Source organism: Protopterus annectens, chromosome 4.part0, assembly GCF_019279795.1.
Source record: "Protopterus annectens isolate FY-2018-M chromosome 4.part0, PAN1.0, whole genome shotgun sequence".
Lineage (NCBI taxonomy): Eukaryota > Metazoa > Chordata > Ceratodontiformes > Protopteridae > Protopterus > Protopterus annectens.
In genome coordinates this window covers 1,083,672,535-1,083,687,195 of record NC_056733.1, presented here as the reverse complement: position 1 = coordinate 1,083,687,195, position 14,661 = coordinate 1,083,672,535, and the positions used below count along the sequence as shown (strand labels likewise).

At 42.9% G+C, this 14,661-nt stretch overlaps 1 protein-coding gene across 1 annotated transcript in view; it reads left to right on the top strand.

Annotated features, from left to right (window-relative positions):
• The window catches only part of WDR55 (WD repeat domain 55), a 464,497-nt gene that overhangs the window by 250,809 nt on the left and 199,027 nt on the right, over positions 1-14,661 (top strand). The window contains exon 4 of the mRNA XM_044069028.1: positions 3,041-3,141. Coding sequence (XP_043924963.1) covers positions 3,041-3,141 — 101 coding nt within the window. The remainder of the gene's footprint in view (positions 1-3,040; positions 3,142-14,661) is intronic.

The following is a 14,661-nucleotide window of genomic DNA, read 5'->3' as shown; positions in this document are numbered from 1 at the left end:
AATTTGGTCAGCCAGAGTCCTCTCGTTTTGGCCTGGACATCTGAGAAGTAGATGCCAAACAGGAGAGGACCCAGGACCAATCCCTGTGGGACTCCACTCGTGACTGGTCGGCAGTCTGAGTTATTCTGCTACCATCACACTGTGGGTTCTACCTGTGAGCCAATTTGCAACCCACCTAACGATATAGGGGTTGATGCCTAGTTTGCTGAGTTTATCAATAATTCCTGAGTGAAGAATGATATTAAAGACCTTGGCCAAATCGAGGTAGGCTGTATGAACTGCGTTACTTTCATCCACCACTCTGGTGACTGACTCAAAGAAGTCAACCAGGTTGAGCAGGCATGACCTACCTTTCACAAAACCAATTTGTGTGGGATCTAGAGTTTGGAGATTCCCAATATCCTTGTTAATTAGGTCCATGATGATGCACGCTATAGTCTTGCATATCAGACTCATCAAGCTAACGGGGCGCTAATTTCCAGAGTCTGTAGTTGCTTCTCCTTTATGGAGAGGGATGACTGTAGCAGTGTGCCATTCGGTAGGGACAAAGCCTTTTTTTTTTTTTTGTTTATGGATCAACGATTCCACCCCCCCCCCCACCCCCCCAGGGAAAGATTGTGGGTCGATTTTATAGTATTCGCAATTCATTGCATTCGCTTATTTAATATAGACCCTATATATATAATATATATATATATATATATATATATATATATATATATGTATGTATAGTCTGTGTATATGTGTGTGTGTATGCATGTGCATGTATGTAGATATATATATATATATATATATATATATATATATATATATATATATATGAGTCCGTAAGCAATAATTGACTTGCAGAAGCATTGACCATAACACAAAGCCTGAACACTGTAGTGGGCAAGCACACTCAAATGCAGGATCTGCTATTACAAATGCAGTACAGATATTGTGTTGTATTTGTGATCATCAAAGACGACCAACAAATCAACCAAAATCTGCCTGCATTAGAAATCATCCAAAATCTGCCTGCATTAGAAATTCCTCCTTTGGTGAGGGGAAAATCAAACTCTTTATTTAGAGGTATCCTTCTGCACCATTTTACTTCTATACACTAATTCCTTGGATGTTCAGCTGTGACAAACCGCAAACTCCACTTCTGTTTTACAGTTTGTCTATAGCATATTTTGACATCATTACATTTAGACATTTAAATTAACTTTGACAGCTAAAATAAAGGTCAACAAAATGAGATTTTGCCATACTTTGTGTATATAATATATATTTCCCCCTCTGAGTTTTTAGTCCTGTTTTACAGATCCTGTTGCTCATATACCAGAATTGTATCACGGGTGTTTGTTGTCATGGAGTTTACTCTTCTGGCAGGTAGCAGTTCTCTGTGACTCTGGCAGCAGAATATAGCTATTTAAGGGGCGGTATCTGGTTAGCCACTTACTAGGCTTTTTGCACAGCTTGCCTAATACTGTGGGCTCTCTCTCTCTCTGTCTCTGCTTAGTCTCTGTGGCTGTCAATTCCCTAATAAATCTTTGACCCTTTTATTTTATCATTCTGCCTTCTTTATGATTGATGGGGAATGAGTGTTCGCAGCTGTGTGGTTGTTATCCTGCAGATTTTGTGTATTTTATTAAGAACTTTCATCTCTAGTAAATAGAGGTATGCTGACATGCTGTGTCAGTCTGTTTGTCTGCTGCAGATTCAGCTTATCCTTGACTGTGATTTAATGACTGCATTTGCACAGTCCTGTAGCTAAGATTAGCTTCTGGTCAGCATAATAGGGTGCTCATCGATGTTGTACCAAAACAGGTGAGAGAGGCAGTGAGCTAGGATTAGCTTCTGGTCAGCACAGTAGGGTGCTCATCAATCTCGTACCAAAACAGGTGAGAGAGGCAGTGTCCAGTCCTGAACCTTCAGACCCCCTAGTCAGGTCTGTAATGCTGCCATCAACACTCTCTGATAACTTGTTAACTTTGTGGTACTCAGTTGTGCATATCTGCAGGTGTTGTAGTGACTAGACATATGGCTAATCGCACAGCTTTTGATAAGACCATACCCATCATTACTACTGCTTTAACAGCCTGATTAAATGTATCGGAGTTGTCCCCCCCCCCCCACACTAAAAATCCTGTGCTAATGTATGCTTTTAGCTTTCTCGCAGTTTTTATATAATTTTATTGTTTTTTTCATGGTTTTAGTGTTAATTTCCCATACTATCCCACACAACTTATAACTTTATAGTACGGCATTGCAGTTCAGTACTGCTGTTATTCTGTAGCTTTCAGTATTCTTTGTTTTGATTAGTTGATGGGGTTTGCATAGTCTTACAAGCGGGTATTTCTGTGATCCTCAACTAGACTGTGATTAATATTTTCTGAAGTTAAAATTCCTCCACTAAGTTGTCATTCTCCTCGAAAGTCTTCAGACTTTTACTGCATGTGTTCATTAAGACAAGTCAGAGGTGCACTTTAAATTATGTGGCATGCATGGTTGGAGCAGTGCAGTGAGTAATAAGGACATCAGACCAGTATGTCCCAGTCTCCACAAGCAATGCATTACAACCACGCATGCAGTTTGCACTTAATAAATGGATGTGTGACTGCAGCCAAATTAATTTTTTGCGCTTTGAGCCATTCTGATGCACAGCTCTTGATATGTTGAAAATGATTACCTATCTTGTAATGCTTAGTCAGATTTTTCAGGTATACTTGTGTTGTTGCCTACTTCAGATGTGATTTTTCTTAATTTATTTATTTTATTTTACATTTGTTTACTGGGAAAGTCCAGCTGAGCAAAGTCCATTTTCACCGGAAGCCCAGGGAGAAAAACTCCAGCATAGCTAGAATGTAAAACATTACAAAACCATAGAAGTTACAAGATGTTATACAATGGTAGGAGTCACAATATGAATAACAAATTTAAGTACATATATAGTATCAATGATTTGAAGAACTTGACGGAGTTTTTAGAGAGTATTTCTTACAATACATGTTCACTTTGAGAAATTAAGATACTAATTGTATTTTCCTTGTTTCAGTTATTCATATTCATGTGTAGAAGGTGACAATAAAGAGCTTTGGTCATCAGGGCATCATCTAAAGTCATGCAGAGAGGTGAAGTTTTCACACGATGGACAGAGTAAGTCACCAACTAAGATACAATTACTTGTGAGTGAAAAATCCTTTGCGTCACCATAGAGACAGATAATAAAGTAGAAACATGATGAAACATTGATCATTGTGTTGTTTGGAATTCCATTTATCAGTAGTGATTTAATTGTTGAGTTTGGCATGTTAGTCAACCATTTTGTGCTTTTGTGGAGAGACTAATGGAATAAGTTCCATAGAGTATGAAAAGTCTCTTTTTAAATGTTCATTGTGCAGTATAAAGTTCACTGTATGTTTGTAAGAGTAACTTGCTTTATATGAGAAAGATCTGTGTCTCGCCTACAAGGCAGTATCGACCCTGTCCTTCTAGAGATGCTCCATATCCATAAGTCTAATTCCTTGTGCATTACCTGCTGGAAAGACCTAAATATATTATGCGACATCAACAAAACCTGCTGGAGAGACAGGATTGTCTCTGAGGCTGCTCCATCTCTGGGATAGACGTCCCATACATGTCAAACAGAGTACCTCGCTGACCCTCTTCAAGCTCAGTCTTGATGAGTGGATGGGAAACCACAACTTGTCCCAGGGGTTCCACCAGTGTGCCTCACTGATAGGGGTGACATATGCTGACTGAGGTTTCTTTTTTGGGGATATACTCTTGGCTAAGCTTGTAATGGCCCCACCATCATTAGCCTAGTAACCCTCAACGAACCTATGATCATAAGATGTTTGGAGGTTCTCTGCAGGGAGTGGTATTGTAGGAGACTTGTTCTTGCACCATCCCTGTGGTGGCATTTCTTGTAGTACTGGTGGTCTGGAGTTGCAAATGGAATCAGACTACAGGGATGTCAGGTTCTGTTCCCTGAGAGTTATTGAGACTTGCCTAAAGTGATTGACTGGATTGTCATTGTTCACTGATCCAAGGGATAAAATAAGAACGTTGTCTGTGAATATCTGATGCATGAATACACACATGAATATATATCAGCTAGACTGAAATCACCGGTAATAGAAGGGACGGTGCAGAAAGGGTTTGTGGACAGTGATTGCTTCCTGCACCAGCTCCTTGTTGATCAGTGGTATAAAGAAATATTTTACACACTTGAGCAGCCCTGCTTTGGAGAAGCTAGTTTTGGATTGTATGCATAGCTCTTCTAGTCCTAGGGAGGAATGAATGTTGATGATCAGGGCTGATGGTACTTAAGAAAGTAGCAGTTATTGTTTCCTTTTTTTTCCTTATGTCATTCACAGAATGGCTGATTTCTTTCTTTCTTTTCTTTTTTCCAGAAATGTTTATCTTTAAACAAAGGTCCCGCTCATTTCTTGTCAGATCTTTCAAGTAAGAGCCAATGTAAAGGGGGCAGTCCCAAAGTGTCATTATAAAGTAAGAATGAAAGGAATAGGCCCTCACCATCTTGTTAGATTTTCTTGCTGCTCACAAGACTAAACTAAGTCACTTGAAATTCACTGTATTTTCGTTAGCACTCTTTCATTCCGAAGCAGTATGCCCTAGCATTATGCATACATTACCCAATTATCATTTTTTTAAATGGAATAAGTTTCTTTGAAGTAGTTTGCTTTTCGGGAGGATCAACTTTATTTATCTGCCTTTTCTTTTTCTGCTCATTTAGAACCTGTTATAGAGGTTTATTTTTTCACTAAATTACACCCCCCCCCCCCCCGAGACTACCAAGCGCCTTCTTATCCATAAGGCCAGAGAAGACACTAAGTAATAATCAAGCAATACCACTCCAGTTTGAATGTCAGTTTAAGAGAAAAATTACAAGTGTACAGAATAAGAGAACAGGAGAAAGTCCATCAGAACTGAGGGGGGGAAAAGTGTTCCAGATATCACAGTGGAAGAAAAAAAGGTTGTGTTATGCATTTCTGCTTCTTTAAGTGGCAATGGCAGGATCCATTTTTTTGACCAGCTCTATTCCCTCCTGTCAAAGGCTCCTGTCATCAGGAGAACATAATTAAGGATTTTTAAAGTAAGGTTTCAGCAACATAATCTATCCTTTGCTGCAGTAACAGTTTCCCTCCCTTGCACTGAGGATGAATCGAGCAATCCATTTGTTCCCTTTTCTTTGTAACTCTATGCTTAGGGCATGTTTTTCCTGATTCTCACCCTTAATTCTTTGCATGATCAGTCCTTCCCCCCCTCCCGTGCAGCCTTTTGGAAGTAACGTCTCTGTTTTAGCACTGTTTCTTGGGGCTTATTAGTACCATGCTAAAAAGCTGTGATACAGTAAAATGTCACCGCTATTTCCAGTTTTGCTTGTTAGTAATGTAATACTTTTTAGAATTTCTGTTGCCTTAGCTGTTATTTTCTAAAATTGCTTTTGTTTTTCATAGGAAATTTATGTAATTAAGATTTTGTTCAATTTTATTTGGTGTTGTATGAACTTTGCTTTTTACAGTATTGCATACGTTTAGTAGTTTAGGTATTTTCTTGCCTGAATAGTATGCAACTGTTCCATTTAATTATTTATACTAGTAATGTTTGAAAAGTACATTAAATGTTTCTAATTATTTTGTTCTGACAATTCCTATTGCAGTCATGCTTTTCAAGTAGTTACCATTTCAGCTAGTCTGTACAGTGCATCCTGCTTTCAATACTGAGTTTTTTTTTTCCAGTCCAGACTGTGATCTGACTTTTTTTCCAGACAAGTTTGCCTTGATTAGATTGATCTACACCAAGTAGTTTCCTTTGAGCAGGGCAGCAATCTGAGCATGAAACTCTTTTCGTAGACTGACTTCATTCAGGTTGACTAAAGTGAGACCATGAAGCTTGTTTAAACTTTATGTTCAGCATTTTGATATCTGGGTTCTGACCCACTATGCGTGTTGTAGTTCGCTTTTCAACTCTAGTTCCTGATAATAGAATATTCCTGTCACCATTAAAAACAGAGCTTAATTTATTGCTTTTAAGAAAACTTCACTTGATCCAGGCACTTTGGAAACTGTATTCCAGTCTGTAGCCTGCCTTTTTTCAGAAAATTTACATTCCATTTTACTGCTCAGATTCTTTTGCATCCTTGTCAGTTTAAAATTAAAGCAAGGCATAGCATTGAGCAGCCTTTGATATTGCTGTTATGACCTCTTAAGGGTAAGTATATTTGGGTCATCTTGATCTCTTGATAACATTTGACATTGTAGATCATGGGGTTCAGACTGAAGATCCCCGAATCCATTGTACGTGTTCATCTGCTGTCCTTGATTGCTTTGCCTCTTACCTCTTGGCAATTTGCGTTATGCGCTCTTTATTAAGGTTTGTTTGGATTATAGCGCATGGTGATTTTATTGGCTCTTATTCAAGGTGTACATGATTCTGCTGGATGATGACATTCCTAGAGTTCAGTATCATTACTATGCTAATGACATTCAGTTTTACATTACCTTTTCTCAGGAGCAAGCGTCAGAGTTTTCCTCCTTTTGAAGACTAGTTTCCTTTGGTAGTTTGAATCTGTAATTTCTGAAGAAGTGTGTGCATGTTACAAACTATGTACCTTCCATCTTTTGATTTATGAATTAGTAGGTTGGAATTTGTTTAAAAAATCTGGGGTCTTCAGGACTATGTGTCAGTGGTAGTGAAGAAGTCATTGTAAATTTCTGAAGGCTGTCTTTTATTTGAGTGTTTTAATTTTAAAAAGTATCAAAAAATGTGGTATAGGTTTAAATGGAGATGGGAAGAAACGACATAAGAGATCAGCCTGCTTAAACATTAGTGTGCGCAAGTAAGCTAAAGGTTAGAAGTATGCATTCCAAAGAACTGTCATGTATAATATGTGAGAGTAATAGAGAAGTCATTATAATATAAAGCTGTCCGTATTATCATGGACTGCAAATGCTTTTGTAGGTATAGACAAAAAGCAAAGAATACTGAATAACAGTAAAAGCATAGGGTGCAACTAATAATATTTCAAGAGACACATTTGGATATAAATGTGGATGTGAATTTGAATGGATACTTTAGAGTTAGCAGTTAAGGATCATATGTTTAACACAAGCAGAAGGTTATAAATCAAAAAGAAAAGGGGTAATGATGAAATATTATATTATATAATCAAAGTTTTATAACTTCGACCATATGGTATCGATCATATGGTATTTGAAGTTCTAAAACTTCAAATATATAAAAAAAATAAAACGAGGAAACAAAAAAACTAAGGGACGATGGACCGTCTGGGAAAACGGACTTATACTTCAGCCACCTTTTGTATAAGGGTGCTGAATTATATGGCCCATGTTACCAGACTGCAGCGTGACCTGATCAAAGAGTACACTGCGTCTCCCCCAGAGTCCATGTCGCTAGAGGATAAAATACATTCTCTATGCGAATGGCCACTCTGTAAGCGGTTACCAATACGTCCATGTGACTCCTTTCTCATGCCACCGGAGTGGCACGAGGGGCTGGGTCTGGCGTTGCCATGAGGTGACATGCCTGGCTCAGGCTCTGTAATTTTGCGGAACCCTTCAAGGCATCTTTTGCGAATGCTCCCTATGACTGCTGTTCCTTGTTTGGGAAGACAGTTCGTGACACATTAGTCCAGAGTGAGAAGGACGGGAAGACACTGTCTGCCATTGGGATCTGCTTCTCTACCCCCTAAAGATCCTTTCCAGGAATCAGCTGGGGCAAAAGAAGATGTGGTTATGGAAGTCTCAGTATTCCCGGACTCTCAGGATTTCTTCTCCCCTAGAGGCAGAGGGGGACAAGACAGATGCCGGCACAGAGCCAGGGGGGTCCAAAGAACTTCAGGTCTCGAGAACCGTTTTCGGACACACCTGTGCAGCAGCCCTGAGGGGTTGTCAGACTGCTCTGGAGGCAGTCGGGGGTCATTTTTTGATGCACCTGACGGCGTGGGAGTCCCTGTTAACAGACTGTTGGGTGCTCCAAATAATATCCAGAGTTTACACAATCCCCTTTGTGACACATCCCTCTCCCCCAAAGTACCTCCCAGATGTCCCACCTGCACAGAGGAAGGCAGCAGTGATCGACGTAGAAAAGCTGCTAAGCAAACGGGCCATCCAGCCTGTCCCTCCAGATCAGTCCGGATCCGGCATCTATTCCAAGATGTTCTTCGTGTTTCACTGTTGCAGTCATTACATTTGGGTTATCCTGCTGCCAGGTTGCCCTCAGTCGGCCTGAATTCCAAAGTCTTGGGTCCTGCATCGGTTGCTGTTGCCTCTTCCCTGATGTCAGGTCGTCAGGGGTATAAAAGATGCAGCCAACGCCATTTTATTTAGTCTTTCTTGCCGCGCGGTGCCCAAAGCAGAAGCAGTTCGCAAGTGCCGGTTGGCCGATTCCTGAGATTTATGTGTTCGAGTTTCAGATCCGAAGTCTTCATTGAAAGCTAAGTACCCCATTGGGGAAACTTTTTTCTTGCTCCAGACCAATGTCAGAAAAAGTTAATAATTGTATATCTTGTGGGAAACAAATACCTCATAAGGACTTTCATTCTTACTGTATTCCTTGCCTAGGCCCTGACCACGACGTTGCTAGTTGTCGGTTTTGTGGTAGATTTAACCAACGCACTATTAAGCATCGGTACGATTTTGCATTAAGCTATTTTGGGCGAAGATTTAATAAAACAATGTCGTCGGATAGCCATCCGACTACTGGAGTTCACAAAAAATGCAAAGAAAAAGAAAAGGACAGGCAACTGAGGTCCAGAACCAACGACGACACTTCTCCTAAGCAAGTCGCCGGTTCTCAGTGAGGCACTTTTGCAGCCCCTGATGCCCACTACTTTAGAGTCACAGGCCGCTACCGACTCCCACGTGGGGTCGGCCAGGCTGCAGGAACCTCAAGGTATTGGAGCCTCTGAGACTATTCCCTCAGATGGGTCCGGAGCCGCTGAGCAGGCATCGGCTTCTGAGGGTGTATTCAGACCTAAACAATTGTACATTAATCCGACTTCAAAGACTAAGACACCTTTAAAGGCAAAGAAACAAGTTCACCAGTCACAAGGACAGGCCTCCATGCCTAAAACTCAGATGCTCAAAATGGCCAAAGACTTAATTACCTTGATCAGGGGTTCCCATCCCCCTCCTGATAAGAGGCCTAGGCAAGAGACAGACTATGAATCTTCAGATCAGGTTTCCATTTCTTCTGATTCCTTTTTTGATCAGGAATGTTCTCTTCCCCCCATATTAGGATTCTGATGCTGAAGAATCAATTCCTTCAGCTTCTCCTCCTGAGGACTACTCTTTTGGGGAAACCTTGCATACCATGAGGGAGCACTTCCACTGGGAGAGCCAAGATTTTTCAGAATCTAAGAAAAGGTTCAGAGACTTCCTTTTACTACCTCAACACAGGCCTCTAGCTATTCCACCTGTGTTGGACATTATAGATGATGTGTTCTCAGAGGCTAGTCTGACCCCTTACTCTTACCTCCAGCTCCTGTTAAGCCGGACAGATACTACAGGGTCCCTGACTCTCATAAATTCCTTTTCAAAAACCACTCTGCAGACCCAGAAACTATTTCTCAGGGTCCAAAGGGGGTCAAGGCTTCTACTGCAAAAAATCCTACCCCCTCTGACAGGGATTCCAGGGCTCTGGACAGATGGGGAAAAAGGTTTACACATCTACTACTTTGGCTATAAGGGCCTTAAATTGCCAGTTTCATAGGCTCAAATATCAGCAATATATCATGACACTGCTTAAACAGAAAATGATGGCAAATTCTGAATGTGCAGAAAACAAAGAATTGCAGGATTTATTGCATGCAGCTGAACAAGTTGGAAAGCATACTTTGCGATGTGGGTTTGATTCTCTGGAGGCCTCCTTCAGGGCCGCTGTTACGGGTTCTGTCATTAGGAGGCATGCTTGGTTAAAGGAACAAAATCTGCAAAATTATTAGATGCTCCTTTACAACATGATACCTTGCTTGGCGTTAAGGCAGAAGAGGTGTTAAAGAAAATGGAGGACAAAACTAAATCTATGCAAATGGTCAAGGATTCCTTATAGGTACAGCCACCTAGATTTAGCAGACACTGGCCTACAAAGAATTGGCCCTTTCCAGTCTCAGCCAGACCTCAAAGGGGCAGATCCAGAAGCCCTAGAGGCAGATCACAGCCACAAGGATCCTACAGGTCTAAGCAGTGGAGTACTTCTACCTCCAATGGTGGAGAGGACAAATCACAATCATACAGGAAACAATCCCAATGACTTCTCCCTGCCTGCGCCAAGCACTTATCTTCTGGCAGCACCCTTAGGGGGAAAACTAGCACTTTTTTCTCAAAATTGGCACATTATAACCCAGGACAAATGGGTTCTAGACATGGTGTCACAAGGCTACAGGTTTCATTTCCATACACTGCCAAGGGCAAATGGTTGGCCAGATCTGCCAAAAAATCAATGGGCAGAGGCTCAAAAACAAGTCGCAGCTCTCCTAGACATGAGGGCTATTCAACAAGTACCACAGCAAGAGCAAGGACAAGGATTTTACTCAAGACTGATGTTCATCGTGCATACAGCTGCAGTAATCACATATGGGTTCTCTGCCGTCAGGCGGTCCTTCGGTCGGCCGAATTCCAAAGTCTAGGTCCGGCGTCGGTTGTTGTTGCTCTCCTTCCTGACGTCAGTGTGGCAGGGGTATATAAGACACAGCCGACGCCAATTTCTCCAGTCTTTTTTGCCACGCGGTGCCCAAAGCAGAAGCAGTTCGCAAGTGCCGGTCGGCCAGCTCCTGAATTTACGAAAAATTGGAAACCGAAGTCTTCATTAATGCTAAGTACCCCGTTGGGGAAACTTTTCTTGCCTCAGACCGATGTCAGAAAAAGTTAACAATTGTATTTCTTGTGGGAAGCAAATACCGCATAAGGATTTCCATTCCCTCTGCATACCTTGTTTAGGCCCATACCACGACGTCTCGGGCTGTCGCTTTTGCGCGACTTTCAATAAACGCACTATTAAGCGTCGGGCGGAGTTCGCCCAACACTTTTTTGGTATAGCCTTTGATTATAAAATGGCGTCGGAGACTCCGACTACCGTTTTGTCCAAAAAACGCAAGGACAAGGACCGACACGCGAGGTCCCCACCGACACCACGCCAAAACCGGCTACACGTGGTCCGGTTCTCAGCGAGATGCCTATGCAGTCCCTGACTACCGACGACACTTCTTTGGCGGTGTCTTCTGTAACCGAGACCGCAGGTACCTCGGCCCATACCCAGACTACAACCACCAAAGCCACTGTGAGCGTTGAGCCTCCGAATGTGGACAGGTCCACTTCCACCCATGGTGTCTTTAGACCCTCATCTTCCTTTTCCGTTAAGGCCTTTACTAAGTCCAAATCAGCCAGGCATCCCAAGAGGCCTGTTGCACAGGGCCCATCTCCAGGCCCCATGCCTAAAAAGCAGATGCTTAAAATGGCTGAGGATTTAATTACTCTTATCAGGGGTTCCCAACCCCCTCCAGACAAGAGACCCAGAGTGGAGGAAGATTCTCCCTCTTCTGATCAGGGCTCCATTTTTTCAGATCATTCAGATGTAGAGGAACACTCTTACTCCCCTTTTGAAGATTCTGATGCAGAGCAGTCCATTCCTTCTGTATCTCCTCCAGAGGATTTTTCTTTTGGAGAAACCTTGTACACCTTGAGGGAACACTTCCATTGGGAAGGCCATGACTTTTCTGATTCCAAGAAAAGACTTATGTAATTTCTTTTGTTACCTCACACAGACCTCTGGCGATACCTCCTGTCTTGGACATTCTTGATGATGTTTATTCGGAGGCTTGCCTTAATCCGGATTCCCTGCCTCCTGCCCTAGTCAAGCCTGATAGGTACTACAGAGATATCCTTCAAGGATGCATCTGCATTCCTTACAAATGGGTTGTCCTGTCGTCAGGCAGCCCTTCGGTCGGCCGGATTCCAAAGTCTGGGTCTGGCTTCGGCTGGTGTCGCACTTCACCCGACGTCATTGCGGCAGTTCTTCGGGTATAAAGGCATCAGCCGACGCCATTTTCCTCAGTCTTTCTTGCCGCGTGGCGCCCGAAGCAGAAGCTGTTCGCAAGTGCCGGTCGGTCAGATCCAGAGTTTACTACTACCGAATATTACTTCGAAGACTTCTAAAAAGCTATGTACCCCGTTGGGGACTCTTTCTTGCCTCAGCCGATGTCAGAGAAAGTGAATAACTGTTTATCTTGTGGGAAACAAATACCTCATAAAGATTTCCACTCCTACTGCATACATTGTTTAGGCCCAGACCACGACGTAGCAGCTTGTCTAGCCTGTGCTTCTTTTAACCGACGGACGCTTAGACGTCGGTCGGAGTTTGCTGAACAGATTTTCGGCTCCGATTTTGCCTATATTATGCCGTCGGATCCTCCGACAACGCAAATTACCAAAAAACGCAAAGAAAAGGACCGACACTCGTGGTCCGCGGTTTTGGCTGAAACCGCGGTTAAGCAAACCGCGAGTGTCTCGGCTTCGGCCAAAACCGAGCAAGCGGTTCTTTCTTCAGCCAAAACCATGCCTTCTACCGAGGCCTCTTCCAACCTGGTAGAATCGGCTACTGAAATCCAACCTTCTGTTGCGGTTTCACAGGAATTATCAGACACCATTCCCCTGGATATTTCAACCCCTGCACGTGGAGCTGCTAGGCCTCCTGCAGCAATGTCTATTAAGGCCTTTGCCAGGGCTAAAGCAGCCAAAGCATCAAAAAGAGTGCCTGCCAAACCCCCCTCTCACAGGCCCAGCACCAGCTCCCATATGCTTTCTTTGGCTGAGGATCTCATCTCCTTAATTCGTGGATCCCAGCCTCATCCAGACAGGGCCTCTCTCCCTCCTCCAGAAAAGAGGCCTAGAGCAGAGCCCCCTGAGCCAGTATCCACAGATGATTCCTCTGATGATTCAGAACATACAGACCCTCCTGAGGCTACTTATTCTCCTTACGAAGACTCTGATGCTGAAGAGTCCATCCCTTCAGCCTCTCCGCCTGAGGAATTTTCCTTTGGGGAAACCTTGCATGCTATGAGGGAACAATTTCAGTGGCAGGGCCAAGATTTCTCAGACTCCAGAAAAAGGCTTAGGACCTTTCTACATTTGCCACAACATAGGCCTTTAGCTATACCGCCAGTTCTTTCTGTTGTAGATGATGCATTTAATGATGCTTGCACTGCTCCTGATTCATTACCTCCGGCTCCTGCTAAGCCCGATAGGTTCTACAGGGTCCCGGACACTCATCACCATTTATACAAGGCTTTTTTTGCAGATCCAGAGACAATCTCCCAGGGCCCTAAAGCTGTAGCAGCTACTTCTACTAAAAACCCCCTCCCCTCTGAAAGGGAATCCAGGTCCTTAGAGAGATGGGGTAAAAAAGTTTACACCTCTGCTACCTTGTCAGCTAGAGCTTTGAACTGCCAATTCCATATGATTCAATATCAAGAGTTTATGCTTGACCAGTTAACTAAAAAGCTGTCCTCTGAAAAATCTTTAGATAAAAAGTATGTTCAAGAAATGGTACATAACATACAGCAGGTTAGTAACCATTCTTTAAAATGTGGCTATGATGCACTGGAGGCTTCCTTTAGATCAGCCATGACTGGCACAGTTATCAGGAGGCATGCATGGTTGAAAGAACAGGCATTACCAGACCATGTCAAATCAAAGCTTTTGGATGCACCCATGGACAAGGTCAATTTATTTGGTTCCCCTGCACAGCAGGTACTAAAAAAGATGGAAGAGAAGGCAAAATCTGTACAAACAGTGAAAGATTTCTTACAGGTTCAACCTCCAAGGTTTAGCAGGAACTGGCCCTCCAAAAATTGGTCCTTTCCGGACTCCTCTAAGACACAAAGAGGCAGGAATAGGCGCTCCAGAGGCAGAAACCAATCCAGGGGTGCCTACAGGGGACGCCAGTGGCAAGGTAACAACCAGCGAGGCACGGATGCAGCCACCACCACTACAACGACTCAATCTCAGTGACTTGGCGGTGACACCGCCTACCAGGGAACAACTAGAAGCACCCTTAGGTGGAAAGCTAACCTTATTTTCAAAGAACTGGCATTGCATCACAAGAGAAAAATGGATTTTGCAAACTATAGACCAAGGTTACAGGTTCCATTTCCATACTCTACCAGGAAAGAGAGGAATGCCAAATCTACCACCTACTCAAAGGTCAGAAGCTCTAAAGCAAATATCTCAATTATTAAGAATGAGAGCCGTGGAAAAGGTACCATCTATGGAGCAAGGAAAGGGATTTTACTCCAGACTCTTCCTGGTACCAAGAAAAGAAAACAAATGGAGGCCTATTCTAGACCTGTCCGCCTTAAACACATTCCTCATTGTTCCAAAATTCAAAATGCTGACCCTACAGCAGCTTCTTCCCATGCTGGGCAAGGAGTCTTGGCTGGTAACTGTAGATCTCAAGGAGGCATACCTGCACGTCCCCATACGACCAATTTGCAGAAGATACCTCAGATTTCTTGCAGGATCAGAGCATTATCAATTCTCAGCATTGCCCTTTGGCTTATCGACTGCGCCCAGAGTGTTCACGAAATGCCTGGCTTCAGTAATCGCTCATTGCAGACTTCAGGGGATTCAAATT